Here is a 25,774-nt window from a genome sequence, read left to right as displayed (position 1 = left end):
TCTTAAAGGCACATGACCAGCATCCCTGGTCTTAAAGGAGCATGACCAGCATTCTTGTTCTTAAAGGCACATTACCAGCTTTGCTGGTCTTTAAGGCACATGACCAGTATTTCCTGGTCTTAAAGGCACATGACCAGTATGCCCTTGTCTTTAAGGCACGTGACCAGTATTTCCTGGTCTTAAAGGCACATGACCAGTATGCCCTGGTCTTAAAGGCACGTGACCAGTATCCCCTGGTCTTTAAGGCACGTGACCATTATGCCCTGGTCTTAAAGGCTCATGTCCAGTATGCCCTGGCTTTTAAAGGCTCAGGACCAGTACGCCCTGGTCTTAAACGCAAATGACCAGCATACCCTGGTTTTAAGGGCACATGACCATTATCTCCTGGATTTCAGCATGCTCTGCTTTTAAAGGCACATGAACAGTATGTCATCTTACAAAAGGCACAAGACCAGTATTCCCTGGTCTTAAAGGCTCATGGCCAGTAACCCCTAGCCTTAAAGGCGCATGACCAGTATTTACTGGTCTTAAGGGCACATCATCTATCCTAAGCTGGTCACCCTAACTGAGCTCTGGAGCACTCACATGCTCCCTCTCCTACAATGGGAGCCGTCGGCTAGCAGGGGCCGCAAGTATTCTAGAAAAACGTACAGGTTCTAGAAAATCTCCATCAACATTTGACGGTGATGCACTGGAAGACCTCTAAGTAGGATACCATACCTGGTCGGAATTTTATGGGCGACGGGTCCCTTAAAGGGCTCCGATTTCCCCCCACACCTTCAACAGACGAGCACACGGAGTGTCGCCTCCATGTATCTTCTTCTGCATCCAGGTCTATCGCCACAACCTGCCCTGTCCACTCGGAAACCTCAATTCTGGGGATGTGGCGTCCACATTTGTGGCGTCCCAACAAGGAGGTTTTCCCCCCTTTGTATCAGATGCAAGAAAGTGGACGATTCCTCTCCACTTCCCTGTTAAGAAGATGGTGGATCGAGGTTTTTTCCTTATTTTCTTCTCTGCACGACGATGGCAGAGACCTGCTGGTTACAGTCCCGCATTCTGTCACTTGGCAGACTCGCCGGGCAGAATTTCTTGCGGTATTCCTACCAGTATCCTGGCCGGCGTATCATCAATTAAGATTCCACAGACGGTCGGATAGCAAATCTAGTTCGTTCCGTCTTGTGGTTTCGGGTTCAGCGCTCTACCCTTCCTTAGCCGCCACATGGGTTGCTTGACCAAAGGGAGAGAATGAAAGTCTCCGGGTCCCAGACCTTATCTACTTCGTTCCACAGTATAGCTGGCCAATCAAATCTTCTGAGCGGGAGACTAGCAAGGGATCGTATCTATTCTTCAGGCTCAACCAGCAGTGGAAGCATTGGCCAGGACAGTCTAGATCTAAGGGATCTTGGTTCCAAAATGGAGGGAATGAAAAGTATCTCCATTCCTGGACCCCAAACTTCTAACAACCTTTGACAGGGCCCTTTCTTTTTTCGGATGGAGTTCCTCCGCTCAGCCACTACTTCAACAGAGAAACGTGGTTGTTTTCTGGCATCCATCGTCATTCGGGATTCTTACCCTCACATACCTATTTCTCCTCTCTACTATAATCTCTTCGCCTTTCCATTCGCGATCAGTATTTTCACGACCTGGCCCTTCTGCCTGGCTACCACACCAGAGTGGTCGCAAGGGTCATGACGGTTGTCGTGTTCTTCTTGCACCTTAGAAGCATGGTCGTCCTGCCCTATTTGGTCGACTTTGTAGCCGCTCTCCTAGGACTACGCTGAGTCGTCCATATCACTTGCAATTACCTCTCTATTGGGCTAGCAGCTAATCTTAGACAAGTTTTTTTTCCCCTCATTCTTAGCCCAGCAGATCCTCTTTGAGGATGATCCTGCCCAAGAAGGATGGTTATTCTCTCTCGGGTCTAGGTCGTGGCCCTTCTACAGGGAGCTTGCGCACTCGATCTCTCATTCCCTCGGTTCTTTCAATTCGCTAGGAGGGTTCTGAGGGAAAGGACGTCTACGGAAGCAGTTTCCTTCGCTGCGCTCGTTTTCTGCAAGTCAATCAGGCTCTCAAAGGGTAGTCTCTGAGCTCCTTTCTCTTCCAGAGCCTTCTCCTGGCCCAAGGGCTATTGGGAGATACCATTGCCAGTTTTCTTCTCCCGATCATCTCTCTGTAGATCCGAACGGTACGGCTATTCCTTCAGCAGGCCCTCTGCCTTCTGGCGGGTCCTCAGTTGGATAATGCCTCGGCTGTGCCCCAAGTTAGCCATCTAGCAAGTACCCTCAGTCAAGCGCCATGGCTAAGGTACCTCGCACTCTCTGATGGGCCGAGTTCTATCTTCGGTGATCTCAACAGTACATTCCCTGGAGTAGAACACTGGGCGGCAGACATATTCAGCCGTCCGGGTTTTTCCTCAAGTGAGTGGGAACTTCACTCGGAAATCTTCCATCGGACCTGCCTTCACTGGAGTACTCCAGAGATAGTTCGGATGGCGTCCAAGCTGAACGCCAATGTACTCCAGTTCATGGTTTGGCCTCGAGATCCAAGACCATTGCAGTGCATGATCTATTCTTCCATGGTACCAATTTCCATAACCCCTCTTCCACTACGTCTGAAACCTTTTCGGAAGCGGGTAGGGCCCCAGTGATCCCGGGAGACCCGCACTGACCATATCAGGTTTTTTTTTCTCGCTTGCGGTACTAGTATTTTTCCGGCTTATTGTCTCAAGCTGGAAATATGGTCTTTCTTGCAGGCCTCAACCTGTAGTTCTTCCCTACCGCATACCGTTAAATCCGTGGGACCTTAATGGTCCTGGACATCTTACAGTGGACTCTTTTTCTGATCCGGATAGTCTTTTCTATCAGGGAGGGTCTCTCCCACTTCTTTCTCTGCGTTCTTGTCCTCCTGATGAGTCTTCAGATCTCGACGCTCTGTTCTTTATCTTTTTTCCTTATTACCTTCAAGGCAAGATTGCCCTCTAGCCATCCCCTTCCCTCGTTGCCAAGGGGTATTATATCTCCACTGTTGCAGGGGCATCGTCCTCTCATCTCCTTCGGCTCTAGTCCACAAAGCGGAATGGGTTCTCCATAATCTGGAAGAAGCGAGTGCTCCGAGTGGGTACGTATCGAGGACGACGTCCTTCCAAAGGTTGGACATTTTACTCGGTTTTTTCGACGGTAAGTAGGCTTCCTGACGGTCGCAGGAAGGGTTTAGCCGTTTTTCTTCGGCCACGTTAGCCTGGTGGATTCTTTTCTCCATCCAGGAGTCCTTTCGCGCTAGATGCCAGCCTATCTCCCTGTCTGAGGGCTCTAGGCGCCAGACGTCGGCAAGCACGACCGCAGGCTTGCGAATTCCTCCAGGCCGCATGCATTCTTGAAGCACTATAATTCACTCACTTCCACAGATGTGAGTCTGGGCAGGTGGACTTTGCAGGCCGCGGTGGCGCACTTGTAAGTAGCGGCTACATGGCCTGAAGTGATGTTGTCCCCACCCAGGGACTGCTTTGGGACGTCCCATGGTCTGTGTCCCCCAATGAGGCGAAGGAGAAATAGGGATTTTTGTGTACTCACCGTAAAATCCTTTTCTCCGAGCCATTCATTGGGGGACACAGCTCCCACCCTGTTATTAGCTTATGCTTTGTTTTTATCTTTTGATATGTTATACTCTTATATATAATGTGACATGCTTTACGCTTATATGTCGTTATTGATCTCCTACTGCTTTTGCACCGAACTGGTTAGCTGGGAGCCAGCAGGAGGGTGTATACTGCAGGGGAGGAGCTAACTTTTTCTTTGTATTACTTTGTGTCAGCCTCCTGGTGACAGCAGCATACACCCCATGGTCTGTGTCCCCCAATGAATGGCTCGGAGAAAAGGATTTTACGGTGAGTACACAAAAATCCCTATTTTCAGCCAACATGCGAACACGTTCAATGTCCCCTCCACGTATACCCACCTAAGATGTGAGATGCCACGCCTGGTCTGATTCTTAGAGGTGACGGGTCCTTTTAAAGGGCACCGATCTCCCCACACCATCAATATTCGAGCACATGGAGGGTTGCCTCCATGTATCCTCTTCTGCAGCCTGGCCTAACGCCTGACAACCAGCCATGCCCACCCGGGGACCTTAACTCTGTGGATAATAATAATCTTTATTTTTATATAGCGCCAACATATTCCGCAGCGCTTTACAGGTTGCACACATTATCGTCGCTGTCCCCGTTAGGGCTCACAATCTAAATTCCCTATCAGTATGTGTTTGGGATGTGGGGGGAAACAGGAGTACCTGGAGGAAACCCACGCAAACACAGAGAACATACAAACTCTTAGCAGATGTTGTCCTTAGTGGGGCTTGAACCCAGGACTCCAGCGCTGCAAGGCTGCTGTGCTATCCACTGTGCCACCGTGCTGCCCCTTACGTGCTGCCCCCTGTGGATGTACAGAGGCTCCCTTTTTGGCGTCCGAACACCCCCTTCTGCATCTCCACTATTTAGCAGATGATGCAGGAAGGCGAACGATCCCTCTCCACTTCACTGTTGAGGATGGTGGATTGAGGGTTCATCATTTTAACTCCGCACTGTCAAAAGAGAGCGGCGATAGTAAGAGACGGCTTTCCTGACCTTCTGCATGTGGTATACCTACCAGTATCCCTGCCCGATGGGTCATCAATTAAAAATACAACGGACTGTTAGATAGCAAATCTAGTTCGTTCCATCTTGCGACCTCCGGTTCAGCGCTCTACCCCTCCTTAGCCGCCGCATGTGTTGCTAGAGCAATTGTCTCCTGGTCAGACCTTAACTAAGTTGATTTCCAACAGTAACCTCCCGAAGACTGTGTAGCTGGTCAATCAAATTTCTTGAGCGAGGAGACTAGCTGCTTCACGCCTCTCGGATGCGTCTACATGCGCGGCGCTGTCAGCCGCAAATGCCATTACACTCAGAAGGACTTTATAGCTCAGAGAATGGAAGCGTACTCTGCGTTCAAAAGGCCTCTGACATCACTCCCTTACTAGAGTGATCGGTTATTCGGTGAGAAGTTGGGAGTGTACCCACGCAGGAACAAAGGATTGCATGTTTCCTATAGACCCAACCAGCAGTGGATCAGTGACCGAAAAATAAGACCGACCCTGAACCTCAAACTTCTACCAAGCTTGACAAGGTCCCCCTTCTTCGGATGGATTTCCTCCGCTCAGCCATTACTTCAATGGAAAAAGGTGGAGTTTCTGGCATCCACCGACATTCGGGATGCTTACCTTAACATTCCTATGTTTTCCTCTCTTTTCCCCTCTTCCCTTTCGCGAACAACATTTTCAAATCTCGACCTTGTCCTTCGGCCTTGCTACCGCACCCAGAGTGTTCGCAAGGGTTATGGCGGCTGTCATGTTCCTCTTGCACCCTAGAGGCGTGGTCGTCCTGCCCTATCTGCTCGACTTTCTAGCCGCTCTTCCAGCCCTGCGCTGAGTCGTCAATATCTCCTGCGATACCCTCTCTCTCCTGGGCTGGCAGCTAAGCTTAGACAAGTTTTTCCTCATTTCCCGCCCAGCAGATATCCTTTTTGAGGATGATCCTGGAATCTTCCAGAAGGTTGGTGATTGCTCCCTTGACACAAGGCCGTGGCCCTTCAACAGTGAGCTCGCGCACTTGTTCACTCATCCCCCTCATTCCATTCGATTTGGTAGGAGGGTTCTGAGGAAAACTGATGACGACAATGCAAGCGGTTTTCTTCGCTCCTCTCGTTTTCTGCAGGTCAAACAGGCTTTCAGAGGGTAGTCTCTGAGCTCCTTCCTCATCCAGGAGAGATCCTTTCTCCCGGTTCAATGGTTATTAGTGACTACCGATGCCAGTCCTCTTCTCCTGATCATTGTTCTGAGGATCTAGTTCTACAGCAGGTCCACTGCCTTCTGGCGGGTCACCCCATCCGATTCCATCGGACAATCCCATGTCTGCGCCATCCTTCAATCATCTAGCAGGTACCCACGGTCAGGCGTCATGGCCGAGGTACCTCACATTCTCGGTTGGGCCACGATCTATCATTCGGTGATCTCGGCACTACACATCAGGAGTAGAACTCTGGGCGGCAGACGCCGTCAGGGTCCCACCTCATGTGAGTGGGAACTTCACCCGGAAGTCTTCCATTACATCTGTCTTCTCTGGAGCACTCCAGATGTAGGTCGGATGGCGTCCATACTGAACGCCAATGTACTCTAGTCCATGGTTCGGCCTCCAGATCCAAAAGCCATGGCAGTGCATGCTCTGGTTCTTCCATGGTACCAGTTTCCATAACCCAATACTTCCAATATATTTTCTGAAGCAGGAAGGTCCCCAGTGATCCTGAGAGATCCACACTGACCATGTCAGGTTTTCTCATTTGCGGAACTAGTATTTTCCTGTCTTATTGCAACAAAACTGCAAATATGGACTTCTTCGCAGGGAGTCTTCACATGTGGTTCTTCCCTATCGCATACCGTTAGAGCTTTGGGACCTTAATGGTCCTGGGAGTCTTACAGTAGACTCCTTTTGATCCGGACAGACTTTACTATCAGGGAAGGCCACCCCTTTTTTCTCTGCGATCTCCTCATCCTGACGAGTTTTCGGAGCTAGCCGTTCCGTTCTTTCAGACTTTTTTTCCCTTATTACCATCAAGGCAAGGTTGCCCTCAGGCCATCCCCGTCCCTTGTTAACAAGGTGGTATTGTATTCCCACAGTTATGAGGGCTCGTTCTTCCCTCATCTTTCGGCACCAGTCCACAAAACGGAATGGGTTCCCCAAATTCTGGATGAGGTGAGTACTCTGAGTAGGAACGTCTCAAGGACGGCGTCCTTCCGAAAGTTGGACACCTTATTTGGACTACTTCACGGTAAGAGGACGGCTTCCTGATGGTTACAGGAAGGGTTAAGTCATTTCATCGGCCATGTTAGCCTGGTAGATTCGTTACACCATCCAGGAGTCCTTTCGTGTTAGGCTGACATCTATCTCCCTGTCTGTCGAGGGTTCTAGGCACCAGGCGTCGGCAAAGCACGCCTGTAAGCTTGTGGGTTCGTCCAGTCCGCATGCATTCTTAAAGCACTATAATTCCCAGACTTCCACAGATGTGGGTCTGGGCAGGCGGACTCTGCAGGCTGCTGTGGCGCACTTGTAAGTAGCGGTTACACAGGGCCTGATCTGATGTTGTCGCCACCCAGGGACTGCTTTTGGACGTCCCACGGTCTGTGTCCCCCAATGAGGCGAAGGAGAAAGGTATTTTTTGTGTACTCACCGTAAAATCCTTTTCTCCGAGCCATTCATTGGGGGACACTGCTCCCACCCTGTTTATTAGCTTGTGCTTGTTTTATAATTTGACTTTATATACACTCACATATTATTGTTGATCTCCTACTGCTTTTGCACCGAACTGGTTAGCTGAGAGCCAGCAGGAGGGTGTATACTGCAGAGGAGGAGCTAACTTTGTATCACTTAGTGTCAGCCTCTTAGTGGCAGCAGCATACACCCCATGGTCTGTGTCCCCAAATGAATGGCTCTGAGAAAAGGATTTTACGGTGAGTACACACAAATCCCTATTTTCATATCATGTGAAAAAAAAATAAAAAAACTTTAGCTGCAAATTTATTTTTTTTTCATTGGGTAAAGAGTGAAATTAAGGAAAAAATGTATATCATCATCCTTAACAGAATTTCAATGCTAGCAACTGAGGCAAAGCAAAAGTACCTCCTTTACTAGATTAAATTCTCCTGATTCTCATAAAATGACTTTGAGAGGCCTTTAAAAAGGAAGGGTATGGTGGCTATTATATTGTAAAATGTTATTGTTAAGCATCGGTTTAGGAAACAAGGAATATTCCAATTTATCATCAAATTTCACAAGATGTACAATACAGATCAAAAGTTTGGACACGCCTTCTCATTTAAAGATTTTTCTGTATTTTCATGACTCTGAAAATTGTAAATTTACAATGAAGGCATGAAAACTATGAATTAACACATGTGGAATTATGTACTTAACAAAAAAGTGTGAAACAACTGAAAATATGTCTTATATTCTAGGTTCTTCAAAGTAGCCACCTTTTGCTTTGATGACTGCTTTGCACACTCTTGGCATTCTCTTGATGAGCTTCAAGAGGTAGTCACCGGAAACGGTCTTCCAACACTCTTGAAGGAGTTCTCAGAGATGCTTAGCACTTGTTGGCCCTTTTGCCTTCACTCTGCGGTCCAGCTCACTCCAAACCAACTCGATTGGGTCCAGGTCTGGTGACTGTGGAAGCCAGGTCATCTGGCGTGGCACCCCATCACTCTCCTTCTTGGTCAAATAGCCCTTACACAGCCTGGAGTTGTGTTTGGGGTCATTGTCCTGTTGAAAAATAAATGATGGTCCACCTAAACGCAAACCCGTATGGAATAGCATGCCGCTGCAAGATGCTGTGGTAGCCATGCTGGTTCAGTATGCCTTCAATTTTGAATAAATCCCCAACAGAGTCACCAGCAAAGCACCATCACACCTCATCCTCCATGCTTCATGGTGGGAACCAGGCATGTAGAGTTCATCCGTTCACCTTTTCTGCATCGCACAAAGACACGGTGGTTGGAACCAAAGATCTCAAATTTGGACTCATCAGACCAAAGCACAGATTTCCACTAGTCTAATGTCCATTCATTGTGTTCTTTAGCCCAAACAAGTCTCTTCTGCTTGTTGCCTGTCCTTAGTAGTTGTTTCCTAGCAGATATTTTACCATGAAGGCCTGCTGCTCAAGGTCTCCTCTTAACAGTTGTTGTAGAGATGTGTCTGCTGCTAGAACTCTGTGTGGCATTGACCTGGTCTCTAATCTGAGCTGCTGTTAACCGGCGATTTCTGAGGCTGGTGACTCGGATAAACTTCTCCTCAGAAGCAGAGGTGACTCTTGGTCTTCCTTTCCTGGGGCAGTCCCCATGTGAGCCAGTTTCTTTGTAGCGCTTGATGGTTTTTGCAACTGCACTTGGGGACACTGTCAAAGTTTTCCCAATTTTTCGCACTGACTGACCCTCACTTCTTAAAGGAATGATGGCCACTCGTTTTTCTTTACTTAGCTGCTTTTTTCTTGCCATAATACAAATTCTAACAGTCTATTCAGTAGGACTATCAGCTGTGTATCCACCAGACTCCTGCTCAACACAACTGATGGTCCCAACCCCATTTATAAGGCAAGAAATCCCACTTGTTAAACCTGACAGTGTACACCTGTGAAGTGAAAACTATTTCTTGTGACTACCTCTTGAGGCTCATCAAGAGAATGCCAAGAGTGTGCAAAGCAGTCATCAAAGCAAGAGGTGGCTACTTTGAAGAACCTAGAATATAAGACAAATTTCAGTTGTTTCACACTTTTTTGTTAAGTATATAATTCCGCACGTGTTAATTCATAGTTGTGATGCCTTCAGTGTGAATTTACAATTTTCATAGTCATGAAAATGCAGAAAAATCTTTAAATGAGAAGGTGTGTCCAAACTTTTGGTCTGTACTGTACATCCAAATAGTTGCGTTACTGCTGTTTTCATTTGAAAATTGGATGGTCTCCCAGTAGGACACAGGACTGCCCCATGAATACTGCGATATGTGAGTAGGCTGTATATGAAGCTCCTTGAAGATTGCCTTATACACCCAACCTCTTTATTCATATCATACATGTGGTTTTTGAACTACTGAGATGCCGTTGACATGATTTTCGCTAGCGTTGTGTTTTCTTAATGATGCCCTAAGCATGAAATGTGCTGAATCTGAGGAAGAAGAAGTAACCAAAAGCTATGAAAATCAACTCCAGCTCAACTGCTACATCAACCAAGAAGTGAAATATCTCATCACAGGCCTCAAACAGGTGAGAGCAGCTCCTTGTGTTTTACACTGTATCAGTGATCGCCCAAAGGCAATTATTTAGGCTGTGAATAAATGGTAGCTTCTCCTATTAGTCTGCACATTATAAATGTATTTTTTTTATTTTACCAAATGAGCATATGGTCAGCAAAATAATCTGTTATTCTATATAATAAAATATTTCTATTGAACTCTGCATGATTTTTAGGAACCGTTCTTGTTTAAGAATGGACCCATGGTGGTCTGTGAAAAAACTAAAAAAAAACAAACAAACAAACAAAACAACCACTCTTTCTTGGCACACACTGTTTATTTCCTGGCTTCCTTTCCAGATTGAGGGAAGGAGGGTGGATATCGGGGGAGTGCTGCAGCCAATCATTGGCCAGACTGGTTACAGCGTTCACGGTCCTATTCTATCAGAGTCGTAACAAACGGTCTCCTAGATGCCACAATGTTTCTGGCTCATATGAATTTTTTTTTTCTTTTTTGAAGACCACTATGGGCCAAGTTTGGAATGATTGAAAGGTAGGGGGCAACACCTGAAAATACATTTTAACTCTTATGTAGTGAGTGCCCCCAAATACATTGAACCAAGTCTCTAAATAACTTGTATCTGCTTCCTGTGGCCTGCGTGACATGCCAGTATGGGACAGTCGTGGTTGATTTTTCTTGTTGTAATGCATTAGTTTGTAATTGATGCTTTTATTTGCTGAAGGAGATTTTTTTATTGTAGCGCTTTTTAAGTCTATTTAACTTTTTCAGCGCCTTCAAGACGTAATCACAAAAATGTCACCGTCATTACAAAGAGATGCTTCATATAACAAAACTGTAAGTATAGAAATTGTTGCCTTGATCACTTTGTAAAAATTACTGTAGTATTTTGAAGTTCATGAGAATATTTTTTTATTATACTGTGAAACTGAATGAAAGTCACAAAAAAGAAAGCCGTAGTTTACAGAAACGTATAAAAGACTATAGACACTCTTTTAACAAAGGTTTCCTGCAGATTTTATTTATTCTTATGCCTCCTGATATCCAGTTTACAACCTGATCCAGGTTTTAGATCTTTCTCTTGTGGGAGTGTCCCTCTCTGTAATAAATGCTGGACGTGAAGTCTATGTCCTGGGTGCTGCTGTCTGCAACTGCTTTCTTGTATCTGCATGAACTGCACTTATTTCCTCTCCATGAACTTGACTTTTTCTATAGCCTGTTTTCATTATCCAACTTTCAGAAAAACAAAACACAACTTGGATTGGAAATTGTACACAAACGTGCAATGGAGGTAGGGGAATATACCCCCTCCCCCCCCCCCCATCTGTCAGGACACACCCATTCTTATTCTCATTAAGCACAATATAATATGCACTTGCTAATAAATAATATGCACATTTGCATAATATGCACGCATATACATAGTACAAAAATCCACACAAGGATATATAAGATACCCACACACAGATAACACATGCATATACATGACATTTTTGTGATGCACTTGTTCAGATGACCAGAGGAATATTTGGTCATTCCTTCATTCAGACTGTTAGGCAGAGAAAATCCTCTTGTACTTAAGTGCGAAAGCTCCTGTCTGCCATAGCCAAGGTCCTGAGTCTGACAGGACGAACCACACTTATTATTTCTTAATAACTATTAATACTGAGCATAGAAAAATAAGAGGACTCTTCCCACGATCTCCTTAGAGAAGGAGAAGAAAGGAAAAGGGAATATCCAGCACGTCCATCCAGTGTAAGTAAAATATCCAAAATTTATTGAAGCATTTTAAAAAAACAATATTAAAAAAGAGAGAGGGAGACTCTCTGCCTGACGCGTTTCTGGCGCACCACGGCGCCCTTAGTCATAGGAACATGACCAGAAACGCGTCAGGCAGAGAGAGTCTCTACTTCAGCTGAAATCACCAGCAGGTACGGCACCCACCAGTTACATTCATTTGCAACGGTTTACAGATGCATATCTCGGCGTGTCAAGCTCCTAACTTTTCCTCTCCCCCCCCCCCCCCCCCCCCTCCTCTTTTCTTGAATGTTAGAGAAGGAGAATCCACACTGGGAGTAAAGTGTAATCACAGCAGCATCTGACATGTATGCAGCTGGGTGTGCAGAGCTTCATTACACTTAGACACCCTTCACATGTCCTGGTATTTCCAGTATTGGGAAAACAAGTGCCGGTGCTATCCTTGTGGCAGTATGACACCATCTGTGTGTCTGTGTCCGTGTGACACGTAATGGAATAAAATGAATAATGCAAATGACAGATGTTTGTGTTAGATGTGCAAAGATAAAGATAATAGATAAATATATATGTCAGCGAGATATATATAATCAGTGCTTTGTGTGTGTACTTTTCTTGTATTTATCTAATCACTAAATAAATTTAAAAAAATGGTGTGGAGTTCCCCTTATTTTTATTACCCGGCTGAGGGAAAGCAGACAGGTGGGGGCTGGTGTTATTATTCTGGGAAAGGACCATTATCCATAAAGATTTGCAGCCTATTAATATCAGCTCACAGCTGTTCGCGTAAGCAGGCTAATAATAATAATTTTATTTATATAGCGCCAACATATTCCGCAGCGCTTAACAAATTATAGAGGGGATTTGTACAGACAATAGACATTACAGCATAACAAAAATCACAGTTCAAAATAGATACCAAGAAGAGTGAGGGCCCTGCTCGCAAGCTTACAAACTATGAGGAAAAGGGGAGACACGAGGTGCGGGCTGTTATCTAATGGATGCACCATTTTTGGCCGGCTGAGGGCTGATGTTATTAGTCTGGGAAGGGGCCAATATCCATGGCCCCTACCCAGCCTATCGGTTTGGCCTTTGCTGGATATTAAAAATAGGGGGGCCCCACATCAATTTTTTTGCGGGTCCCCCTTTTTAACAGCCAGTAAAGGCTGTGAGCTTTTATTATTTGGCTGGGAACCTTTTATGGATATTGGCCTCTTCCCAGAATAATAACACCATCCCCCAGCTGTGTGTTTTCCCTCGACTGGTTGATAAAAATGGGGGAACCCACGCCATTTTTTTTTTCTAATTTAATGCACTGACTGCAGCGGTCATCAGGGTTTCCTGGTCTCGCTGATCGCAGTGAGACCAATCGAAGCTGATGCAAGTTGTCATCACCCGGTGCTTTGGAACAGAGCTAACTGTATGTGTTTTCTCAGCCGTCAGTACTTGTCACACAGATGTGATGTGTCATCAGTGTGTACGTGTACAGGACTTATTGCGGACCTTGCTTCTGGAAAAAACCTGACATGTTTACGTGTTTTGCACACAGACACATGGTACTTGTGAACATACGGACGAGTACAGACCCATAGATCTGAATGGGTCTACGTGTACAAGTGTTTCCAGTACGTGTGAAAACTGTCACCACATGTACTGGAGACACTGATGTCAGAAGGGGGCTTTAGACTCATGAGCTCGCTCACTCAATAGTCGGATTCATAAAATGCTAATTTTCATATTTGGATTATATAGACAATCTGACTAGGATTTTTAAAATAAAGTACCCCTGCCTCCTCAGGTCTTAGAGCTCTTTAATAAAGAATGCATTTTATATTGGGAGACCTGGTGACAGATCCACTTTAATTTTCTACTACTGATGAGGCTTAAAGGGAACGGGTCACGTGGAAAAAAAAAAACGCTATTAACCTGCAGATATGGGGTTAATCGACAGGTTAATATCTTTCTGAACCTGCTTGACACCTAGACACCCACTGCTGTAGGGAAATGAACTTTATTCCTCCTGGCAGCGTTCGGCATCTAGTCACTGCTCTGTGTGTAGAGAGCAGCAGCTGTAACCGTCACCCCGGCACTGACTGACAGCAGGTCGGGATTGGGGTCGGCTGTCAGTGTCAGGGGTACAGTTACAGCTGCTGCTCTCTATACACAGAGCGGTGACTGAACAAATGCCACCCCCGTGACTGAAACCAGAACGCTACAGGTCAGTGGGAACTTCACCCCGAAGTCTTCCATCAGATCTGTCCTTACTGGAGCTCTCCAGTTGTAGGTGGGATGACATCCAGACTGAAGGCCAATGTGCTCGAGTTCGTGATTCGGCCTCGAGATCCAAGAGCCATCGCTCTCCATGCTCTGGTTCTGCTGTGGTACCAGTTTCCATAACTCCCCTTCCACTGCTTCCGAAAGCCTTTCGGAAGCAGAAAGGGGCCCCAGTGATCCTCAGAGATCCGCACTGACCACGTCCGTTTTTTGTTTGCGGAGCTAGTATCTTCTCGCCTTATCGCAGCACAACTGCAAGTAGGGACTTTCTCACAGGGAGTTTTCACACCTAGTTCTTCCCTATTGCATACCGTTAGATCATTGGGACCTTATTATTCCTAGGAGCCTTACAGTAGGCTCCTTTTTCATCCGGGCAGACTTTACTATCAGGGAAAGTCGTCCCGTTCTCCTCTGCGATATTCTCACTCTGACGAGTCTTCGGAGCTAGCTTCTCTGCTCTTTCAGACTTTTTTCCCTTATTACCTTCGAGGCAAGGTTGTCCTCAGGCCATCTCCATCCCTTGTTACCAAGGTGGTACTGTATTACCACTGTTATGAGGGCTTAGTTCTTTCCTCATCTCTTTTGGCTCCAGTCCACAAAATGGAATAAGATCCCCCCATATTCTGGACGAAGTGAGTGCTCTGAGTAGGTACGTCTTGAGGACGGCGTCCTTCTGAAGGTTGGACGTTTTATTTGGGCTTCCTGACGGTAGAGGAAGGCTTCCTGACATTTTCAGGAAGGGTTTAGCCGTTTCATCGACCATGATAACATGGTGAATTCTTTTCACCATCCAGGAGTCCTTCCGTGCTAGATATCAGCCTATCTCCCTGTCTATCAAGGGTTCTAGGCACCAGGCGTCGGCAAGGCACGCCTGCAAGCTTGCGGATTCGTCCAGTCCGCATGCATTCTTGAAGCCCTATAATTCCCACACTTCCACAGATGTGAGTCGGGGCAGGCGGACTCTGCAGGCCGCAGTGGCGCACTTGTAAGTAGCGGTTACGCAGGGCCTGATCTATTGTCCCCACCCAGGGACTGCTTTGGGACGTCCCACAGTCTGTGTCCCCCAATAAGGCAAAGGAGAAATAGGGATTTTTGTGTACTCACCGTAAAATCCTTTTCTCCGAGCCATTCATTGGGGGACACAGCTCCCACCCTGTTATTAGCTTATGCTTGTTTTTTTATAATATGACATGCTATACGCTCATATATTATTGATCTCCTACTGCTTTTGCACCAAACTGGTTAGCTGAGAGCCAGCAGGAGGGTGTATACTGCAGGGGAGGAGCTAACTTTTTTTTTGTATCACTTAGTGTCAGCCTCCTATTGGCAGCAGCATACACCCCACAGTCTGTGTCCCCCAATGAATGGCTCGGAGAAAAGGATTTTACGGGGAGTACACAAAAATCCCTATTTTCATTCCTCAGCATGGAGTGAGTTTGCTTCCCTTAATGAAGAGGCCTGCAGACACCCTGTACGTCAGTCTCTTTAAGTCTTCTGCTTCCTAGGTACTCGGCAGCACTGTACAACAGTCGCATTATCACAGAAGCTCCAGCTACTTACCATACTCCGTTCCTATGCAGTCAGTCTGTATCCAGAGGGTCTCTGACATTGTTATGGGACTCGGGAGCGTGCACAGAAGCAGGGAACTCTGGGAAATGTAGTTCGAATAGCCTGGAGGAAGTCATGTGATGCTGGGCTGCTGACACCCATAGGCAAATATATTCAGTGAAGCAGACAGGAAGTTGTTTGTCCTGTAAAAACTCAGATATGAGTTAGGAAAATGCATAGAATGTTTTGAGGTGCATGTGGCTAAAGTGTTTTATTTTTTATCATATTCATGAGAAAACCCCTTTTAATTTTCACTTTTTGTGGTCTCTTCACAGACGAGAATAAGCCGTTTACCTGCCTACCTGACAATCCAGATGATGCGGTTCTTTTATAAAGGAAAAGAGTCTGTAAATGCCAAAGTTCTTAAGGTACCTTTGTATCTCTGTGATTTGTGAAGTTTAATAATGTGTCACAAAGGCTGTAATGATCACTTGGTGTCTACGGTTGGGTGAAAGTGTAAGTGTTTGCCCCCTTCCTGATATCTTATTCTTTTGCAATGTGGCTGAACAATTCTGCAAAGATGACTGGGACAAAATTCCTCCTGATCGTTGTAAAAGACTCTGCCAGTTATCACAATCGCATGATTGCAGTTGTTGCTGCTAAGTGTGACCCATCCAGTTATTAGTTTTAGGGGGCAATCACTTTCTCACACACAGGTCCCTGTAGGTTTGGATTTCTTTTTCTATTAATAAAGACCTCCATTTATAAACTGCATTTTGTGATTACTTATGCTATCTTTGTCTAATATTTACATTTGTTTGCTGATTTGAAACATTTAAGTGTGTCAAACATACAAAAAAAAATAGGAAATCAGGAAGGGGGCACACACTTTTTCACAGCACTGTATTGAAAAGCCATGCCTTCCAATTGAGGCTCATTTAATTGGGACCTGGATACAAAGCACAGCTCCTATATAAACTCAGCAAGAAAATATCAGCGTTGTCTCGAGACTTTATACAACCTACCTGGCAATCGTTTATAGACCTTTTTTTTTTTTTTTTTTTTTTTTTAATTCTACACAGGATGTCAAATTTCCCCTCATGTTGGATGTATTTGAGTTATGCACACCGGATCTACAGGAAAAGATGGTCCCTTATCGATCTAAGTTCAAGGATCTGGAGGATAAGAAAGTTTCAGGACAGCCACCTAAAGTAAGTAGATAATCCACCTCTCGTGTCTCCCCTTTTCCTCATAGTCTGTAGCTTGCGAGCAGGGCCCTCATTCCTCTTGGTATCTATTTTGAACTGTGATTTCTGTTATGCTGTAATGTCTATTGTCTGTACAAGTCCCCTCTATAATTTGTAAAGCGCTGTGGAATATGTTGGCGCTATATAAATAAAATTATTATTATTAGATAATCCAACAATTCCAATGAGTGCAGGAGATTTAGGCTGTGTGCACACGTTGCAGATTTTGCTATAAAACCGCAAAAAAACAGCATACATTATGCATCCCATCATTTAGAATGAATATCGAAATTTTTGTGCACATGATGCGTTTTGTTTTTTTTTCCGTGAAAAAAGCGCATTGCGGTAAAAAATGCAGCATGTTCATTAATTTTGCTGATTTTTTGTGGATTTCCCACTATATAATGCATTAGGAAATGTCCGGAAAATCCGCCAAAAAAAACGCACCAAAAACGCGGTAAAAACTCGCAAAAAAGCATGCAGATTTCTTGCAGAACATTTCAGGTTTTTCTCAGGAAATTTCTGCAAGAAATCCTGAATGTGTGCAACATGGCCTTACACAAATGAATGAGCAGATGTTTAGATGAGTGACAAACAGCAGCGCATGGAAGATAATAATTTTGACTCATATTGTGCACTTCCAGTGGACTTGTGTTGGCAGACTGTGCTGCAGGTTAGTTGTAGATTTTCAGTGCTCAATGTTGACCAAAAATTCACAACTGAGAGTGAACGTTGGTGGATTATACCATCACGGTAAAGTACACTGACTTTTCAATGGATGAAGACCGCTGCATGGGCTAAATGCTACAAGTTTATATATTAGAGTATTCAATAGAAAGATCTAGTGATGTCTATAGAGATCAAAAATGCATGCGAGGCTCCAAGAAATTGTCTTCACAGAATACCCAAAAAATTAGGACATTCAAGGCAAAAATTACTTGGCCCCAGTGGTGGGTGCTGAGAAACTGAGCAGGTATTGCGCCATTAGCCTATTATGATAAATAGGACAGAGGCACAATACCTGCAGATCATGCTCGAGAGCCAGCAAATGCCTGTAGATCTCTCAACTGATGAAGTGAGCGGAGCCAGTTTACACCTTTTAAATTATTAGCTATTTTCCTGTTGATACTGCTAGATTTATGCCTCCTAGACTAGTGCAGCCACACCTTTAGGGCAGCGGTCCCCAAACTTTCTGACCTTAAGAGACCCATTTGGCACCGCACCCCCACAGAGTAGTAAAACTAAGCTCCCCCCCAATTACCAGTAAAATGAAAGCCAAAGCTTTTGATACAGATGTAGTATATACATCCAATATTTCCCACAATACCCCCATTCGGTATCCTTTCATCAAGCACTCCCACCACACTACAGCGTCCAGGTAGAAGCACTTCTCTAATGGTATGTGCACACAATCCGTAAACGCTGTCGGTTGGATACAACGTACTTGTGCAGTGTTCAGATGTTACAGCATAGTGGATGGGATTTCAAGAAATCCATTGCCCACTAAGCGTCCACAGATGCCCACGGCTCAACTGCGGAGACGCACATGCGGTGCGTCTTTCCAGACTGCAGCACGTCAATTTATGTTGTGGAAACACAAGTCTCCGCAAGATAAATCTCACCCATATAATGTATTCGGCGCAGTAATTCCGCACGGTTCAGTGAACACATGCAGAATCACCAGTGTTCAATAGCGGGCAGCGCTTTGCATGGAGCAGACATTCCTGAATGTGTGCACATACCCTCACTGGCAGTTTACCATACTTTCCCCCATCTGCCCCATGAGTACATTCCCATCCAGATCTGCTCTTCTGTGCGGGGCTGCTCACAAGCCACCATCTGCACCCCTGCTCCTTATAGCAGTTTGTTAGACCTGGTGCTAATGTTATAAGCGGGTAGACAGCCGCCATCCACACATCGCGAGCCACAGGTTGCAGATCCCTGCCTTAGGGCAGACAGTATTGTGACAGTTAGTATTATGTGCTTACATGTTGGTATGTAGCACTAATGCTGTTTCTTGTTTCTTTTTGATTAAATATTAGGTAAGCCAGGTTAAGCAAAAAGAAGTTAAGTATGAACCATTCTCCTTTCCAGATGGTAAGTCCATAGTATTATAGATTTTTCTGGTTTCTGTAACCCTTTTGTCACTATTCTGGTCTACATTTGTTGATGGTGCATGGTAGTTGAAGCATGTGCAAAATACTTTAAAGACTGTCATGCCTCATAATGAGTTTGACACATCTTATGCCAGTGCTCCCTTTAAAGGGAACCTCTCACCCCCAAAATCGAAGGTGAGCTAAGCCCACCGGCATCAAGGGCTTATTTACAGCATTCTGTAATGCTGTAGATAAGCCCCCCAAATGTATCCTGAAAGATACATCTTTATTTTCAGTTTTGAGTTAATGATATGCTCGTGCTCCAGGGCAGCCTGTGGGGGGGTCTCCATGTGGTTCTCTGCTTAGGTATTCATGTGTATGGCCAAAAAAATTATCTCCTTCAGGCAGGCGGTGGCACCTGCACTGCAGCATGATCGCATATACAGTGGGTACGTAAAGTATTCAGACCTCTTTAAATTTTTCACTTTGTTTAATTGCAGTCATTTGGTAAATTCAAAAAGTTTATTTTTTACACATTAATGTACACTCTGCACCCCATCTTGACTGAAAAAAACAGAAATGTAGAATTTTTTGTTAATGTAATAAAAAAGAAAAACTGAAATATCACATGGTCATAAGTAGTCAGACCCTTTGCTCAGACACTCATATTTCTCAAATGCTGTCCATTTCCTTGTGATCCTCCTTGAAATGGTTCTACTCCTTTATTGGAGTCCAGCTGTGTTTAACCTGATAGGACTTGATTTGGAAAGGCACACACCTACCTGTCTATAGAAGACCTCACAGTGTATGTCAGACCAAATGAGAATCATGAGGTCAAAGGAACTGGCCAAGGAGCTGAGAGACAGAATTGTGTCAAGGCACAGATGTGGCCAAGGTTACAACAGAATTTCTGCAGTACTCAAGGGTCTTAAGAGCACAGTGGCCTCCATAATCCTTAAATGGAAGAAGTTTGGGACCAGCAGAAGTTTTCCTAGACCTGGCCATCCAGCCAAACTGAGCAATCATGGGACAAGAGCCTTGGTGAGAGAGGTAAAGAACCCTAAGATCACTGTGGCTGAGCTCCAGAGATGCAGTAGGGAGATGGGAGAAAGTTCCACAAAGTCAACTATCACTGCCATAAAGGCCCAACTGGTGGAGGGCTGCAGAGTGGCCCGACAGAAGCCTCTTCTCATTGCAAGACGTATGAAAGCCCGCATAGTTTGCTAAAAGCACATGAAAGACTCCCAGACTATGAGAAATAAGATTCTCTGGTTGGATGAGACAGGGATAGACCTTTTTGGTGATTTATTCTAAACGGTATGTGTGGAGAAAACCAGGCACTGCTCATCACCTGCCCAATACAATCCCAACAGTGAAACATGGTGGTGGCAGCATCATGCTATGTGGATGTTTTTCAGCTGCAGGGACAGGACGACTGGTTGCAATTGAAGGAAACATGAATGCGGCCAAGTACAGAGATATCCTGGATGAAAACCTCTTCTAAAGTGCTCTGTACCTCAGACTTGGCTGAAGGTTCACCTTCCAACAAGACAATGATTCTAAGCACACAGCTAGAATATCAAAGGAGTGGCTTCAGAACAACTCTGTGATCGTTCTTGACTGGCCCAGCCAGAGCACTGACCTCAACCCAATTGAGCATCTCTGGAGAGACCTGAAAATGGCTGTGCACCAATGTTCACCATCCAACCTGACAGAAGTGGAGAGGATCTGCAAGGAAGAATGGCAGAGGATCCCCAAATCCAGGTGTGAAAAACTAAGTAACTAAGTAGCTTCCTAGGTGTTCGCTGGAGCCTCTGATGGTGAGGTCAGACTTGTGCAATAGGGAGCTAACAGGTACTACTCCAGGGTGGTGTCTGGCTGTGGCTGCTGATCCCACGGGGAACGGAACATAGACAGGCAAGTGGGCACGGCTGGCACTCTGGCAGACCGGCTGGCACGGCTGGGACACAGGCAGACAGACGGGTACAACAGAGACGCGGCTGGCTCTCTGGTAGGCAGGCAGGTACACTGGAAAAACCGGTAGGGACCGGTCTGCAGACAGGTATGTAAACAGGTAAGAACCTGTTCAGACAGGAGGAATTAAGAAAAGGTAGAGGAAGACCGCAAGAGCGGATGCAGAGCAAAAGCGCAGGAGCTAGAGCCAATAACAGATGTCGGAGGCGGAGCCAAGAGCTGGAGGTGGAGCCAAGTGCAGAAATGCAGGAGGCGGAGCCAAGAGCTGGAGGCGGAGCCAAGTGCAGAAACGCAGGAGGCGGAGCCAAGAGCAGGAGAAGTAGAACTGCAAAGAGCAGAGCCAGGTAGAACCACAAGGAGCGGAGCCACAGAGAAAAGCCACAGAGTGCAGAGCTGAGAGCAAAGCCACAGAGTGCAGCGCAAGGTAACAGAATATTCAAGAAAAGGAAGAGGGGGGAGAGGGAAGGTTAGGAGCTTGACACGCCGAGACATGCATCTGTAAGCCGTTGCAAATGAATGTAGCTGGTGGGTGCCGTACCTGCTGGTGATTTCAGCTGAAGTAGAAGAAAGGAAAAGGGAATATCCAGCACGTCCATCCAGTGTAAGTAAAATATCCAAAATTTATTGAAGCATTTTAAAAAAACAATATTAAAAAAGAGAGAGAGAGACCCTCTCTGCCTAAGGCAGAGAGGGTCTCTCTCTCTCTTTTTTAATATTGTTTTTTAAAATGCTTCAATAAATTTTGGATATTTTACTTACACTGGATGGACGTGCTGGATATTCCCTTTTCCTTTCTTCAAGGTAACAGAATGTAGAGCAAGGAGCAAAGCAAGGTCGCAGAGAGCGGAGCCAAAAGCGGAGCAAAGCAAGACACAGAGAATGCACAGCAAGGAAAGGAAATCAAGACTGGGATATAAATGAACACAGGAACAGGACTAGACTAAGACAGAGTCAGGAACGAGACAAGGCACAGAGACATGGACACAAGCCAGGGTACGACGCCCCTCTGGGTGGCGGACATAGGCCAGGGTACTAAGCCCCACTGGGTGGCTACACAGGAAGCAGACCAGGGAACAATGCCCCCCTGGGTGGCGGACCGCAAGCGTCAGAGACATGGCCTGGCACTTCAAAAGCTAAGAACTGACTGAAGGAGTAAGTTGCACAGTGTTGTGAATTCTGTGGCTGAGTTCACTTCTGTGGTCACAAGTGGTATTGCAGTCTCTGGGCTTCCTCCCTCAGGTGTTTTGGTGAGCTCGTTGGCTGCCTTGCTATTTAGCTCCACCTGAGTCTGTCTTCCTTGCTCCTTGTCAATGTTCCAGTGTTGGATCTGAGCTACTGCATCTTTCCTTGGGCCTGCTGCTCTGCTAGATAAGTGCTTCTAGTTTGTTTTCTGTTTTTTCTGTCCAGCTTGTTATTATCTTTTGCTGGAAGCTCTGAGAAGCAAAGGGGTGCACCGCCGTGCTGTTAGTTCGGCACGGTGGGTCTTTTTGCCCCTTTGCGTGGTTTTCGTTTTAGGGTTTTTTGTAGACTGCATAGTTCTCTTTGCTATCCTCGCTCTGTCTAGAATATCGGGCCTCACTTTGCTGAATCTATTTCATTCCTACGTTTGTCTTTTCATCTTGCTAACAGTCATTATATGTGGGGGCTGCCTATTCCTTTGGGGTATTTCTCTGAGGTAAGTCAGGCTTGTATTTCTATCTTCAGGCTAGTCAGCTCCTCAGGCAGTGCCGAGTTGCATAGGTAGTTGATAGGCGCAATCCACTGCTGCTTCCAGTTGTGTGAGGATAGATCAGGTACTGCAGTCTACAGAGATTCCACGTCTCAGAGCTCGTCCTATTGTTTTGGGTTATTGCCAGATCTCTGTATGTGCGCTGATTACTGCACGCTGTGTTGCCTGATTGCCAGCCATAACAGTACAAGGAGCCCTTCAATGATTTCCAATAGAGGGAAAAAAGAAATCCTGACATCATTTTTTTTTCTTAGCTCTGTCTTCAGTCTTTTTTTTCCCCTAGACATTAGAGTGCTTCAGGACACAGCTGTGGACATGGATATTCAGGCTCTGTGCTCCTCAATGGATAATCTCGTTGTAAATGTACAAAAGATTCAAGATACTATTGATCAGAAATCGATGCTAGAACCAAGAATTCCGATTCCTGATTTGTTTTTTGGTGACAGAACTAAGTTCCTGAGCTTCAGAAATAATTGTAAGCTATTTTTGGCCTTGAAACCTCATTCTTCTGGTAATCCTATTCAACAGGTTTTGATTATTATTTCTTTTTTGCGCGGCGACCCACAGGACTGGGCGTTTTCTCTTGCACCAGGAGATTCTGCATTGAGTAATGTTGATGCATTTTTCCAGGCGCTGGGATTGCTTTACGATGAGCCTAATTCAGTGGATCAAGCTGAGAAAAATCTGCTGGCTTTATGCCAGGGTCAGGATGATGTAGAAGTATATTGTCAGAAATTTAGAAAATGGTCAGTACTCACTCTGTGGAATGAATCTGCACTAGCGGCTTTGTTCAGAAAGGGTCTCTCTGAAGCTCTTAAGGATGTAATGGTGGGATTTCCTATGCCTGCTGGTTTGAATGAGTCTATGTCCTTGGCCATTCAGATCGGTCGTCGCTTGCGCGAGCGTAAATCTGTGCACCATCTGGCGGTATTGTCTGAGAGTAAGCCTGAGCCTATGCAGTGCGACAGGACTATGACTAAAGTAGAACGGCACGAACACAGACGTCTGAACAGACTGTGTTTCTATTGTGGTGATTCTACTCATGCTATTTCTAATTGTCCTAAACGCACTAGGCGGTTCGATAGCTCTGCCGTTATTGGTACTGTACAGTCCAAATTCCTTTTGTCCATTACCTTAATGTGCTCTTTGTCATCATATTCTGTCATGGCGTTTGTGGATTCAGGCGCTGCCCTGAATCTGATGGATTTGGATTATGCTAAACGTTGTGGATTTTTCTTGGAGCCTTTGCGGTGTCCTATTCCGTTGAGAGGAATTGATGCTACACCTCTGGCCAAGAATAAGCCTCAGTACTGGGCCCAGCTGACCATGTGCATGGCTCCTGCACATCAGGAAGTTATTCGCTTTTTGGTACTGCATAATTTGCATGATGTGGTCGTGTTGGGGTTGCCATGGCTACAAACCCATAATCCAGTATTGGATTGGAACTCTATGTCGGTAACCAGCTGGGGTTGTCAGGGAGTACATGGTGATGTTCCATTTTTGTCTATTTCGTCATCCATTCCTTCTGACATTCCAGAGTTCTTGTCGGACTTTCAGGATGTATTTGAAGAGTCCAAGTCTGATGCCCTTCCTCCGCATAGGAATTGTGATTGTGCTATCGATTTGATTCCTGGTAGTAAATTCCCTAAGGGTCGTTTATTTAATTTGTCCGTACCTGAACACACCGCTATGCGCAGTTATGTGAAGGAGTCCCTGGAGAAGGGACATATTCGCCCATCGTCGTCACCATTGGGAGCAGGGTTCTTTTTTGTAGCCAAGAAGGATGGTTCGCTAAGACCGTGTATTGATTACCGCCTTCTTAATAAGATCACTGTTAAGTTTCAGTATCCCTTGCCATTGATTTCTGACTTGTTTGCTCGGATTAAGGGGGCTAGTTGGTTTACTAAGATTGATCTTCGTGGTGCGTATAATCTGGTGAGAATCAGGCAGGGAGATGAATGGAAAACGGCATTTAATACGCCCGAGGGTCATTTTGAGTATCTGGTGATGCCGTTCGGACTTGCCAATGCTCCATCTGTTTTTCAGTCTTTTATGCATGACATTTTCCGTGAGTATCTGGATAAATTCTTGATTGTTTACTTGGATGACATTTTGATCTTCTCAGATGATTGGGAGTCTCATGTGAAGCAAGTCAGAATGGTTTTCCAGGTACTGCGTGCTAATTCCTTGTTCGTGAAGGGATCAAAGTGTCTCTTCGGTGTGCAGAAAGTTTCATTTTTGGGGTTCATCTTTTCCCCTTCTACTATCGAGATGGATCCGGTTAAGGTTCAGGCCATCCAGGATTGGACTCAGCCGACATCTCTAAAAAGTTTGCAGAAATTCCTGGGCTTTGCTAATTTTTATCGTCGCTTCATCTGTAATTTTTCTAGCATTGCCAGACCATTGACCGATTTGACCAAGAAGGGTGCTGATTTGGTTAATTGGTCTTCTGCTGCCGTGGAAGCTTTTCAGGAGTTGAAGCGTCGTTTTTGCTGTGCCCCTGTGTTGTGTCAACCTGATGTTTCTCTTCCGTTCCAGGTCGAGGTTGATGCTTCTGAGATTGGTGCAGGGGCGGTTTTGTCACAGAGAGGTTCTGGTTGCTCAGTGTTCAAACCATGTGCTTTCTTTTCCAGGAAATTTTCTGCTGCTGAGCGTAATTATGATGTGGGCAACCGAGAGTTGCTGGCCATGAAGTGGGCATTCGAGGAGTGGCGTCATTGGCTTGAGGGTGCTAAGCATCGCGTGGTGGTTTTGACTGATCATAAGAACCTTACTTATCTTGAGTCTGCCAAGCGCTTGAATCCTAGACAGGCCCGTTGGTCGTTATTTTTTGCTCGTTTTGATTTTGTGATTTCATACCTTCCGGGCTCTAAAAATGTGAAGGCGGATGCTCTGTCTAGGAGTTTTGTGCCCGACTCTCCGGGGTTATCTGAGCCGGCGAGTATCCTCAAGGAAGGAGTCATTGTGTCTGCCATCTCCCCTGATTTGCGGAGAGTGTTGCAGAAATTTCAGGCTAATAAACCTGATCGTTGTCCGGCCGAGAAACTGTTCGTCCCTGATAGGTGGACTAGTAAAGTTATCTCTGAACTTCATTGTTCGGTGCTGGCCGGTCATCCAGGAATCTTTGGTACCAGGGAGCTGGTTGCTAGATCCTTCTGGTGGCCATCTCTGTCACGGGATGTGCGTGCTTTTGTGCAGTCCTGTGGAATTTGTGCTAGGGCTAAGCCCTGCTGTTCACGTGCCAGTGGGTTGCTTTTGCCCTTGCCGGTCCCGAAGAGGCCTTGGACACATATTTCGATGGATTTCATTTCTGACCTTCCCGTTT

General features: G+C 45.6%; 1 protein-coding gene across 1 annotated transcript in view; it reads left to right on the top strand.

Moving 5' to 3' along the window:
• USP14 (ubiquitin specific peptidase 14) overlaps positions 1 to 25,774 on the top strand; it is a 119,337-nt gene that overhangs the window by 76,997 nt on the left and 16,566 nt on the right. The window contains exons 10-14 of the mRNA XM_069731167.1: positions 9,725 to 9,839; positions 10,598 to 10,663; positions 15,739 to 15,831; positions 16,486 to 16,614; positions 18,693 to 18,747. Of these exons, the coding sequence (XP_069587268.1) occupies positions 9,725 to 9,839; positions 10,598 to 10,663; positions 15,739 to 15,831; positions 16,486 to 16,614; positions 18,693 to 18,747 (458 nt within the window). The remainder of the gene's footprint in view (positions 1 to 9,724; positions 9,840 to 10,597; positions 10,664 to 15,738; positions 15,832 to 16,485; positions 16,615 to 18,692; positions 18,748 to 25,774) is intronic.

Source organism: Ranitomeya imitator, chromosome 6 (assembly GCF_032444005.1).
Source record: "Ranitomeya imitator isolate aRanImi1 chromosome 6, aRanImi1.pri, whole genome shotgun sequence".
NCBI classification, from domain to species: Eukaryota; Metazoa; Chordata; class Amphibia; order Anura; family Dendrobatidae; genus Ranitomeya; species Ranitomeya imitator.
Note: the sequence above shows the minus strand (reverse complement) of the source record. Positions and strands in the feature narration are given on the sequence as shown.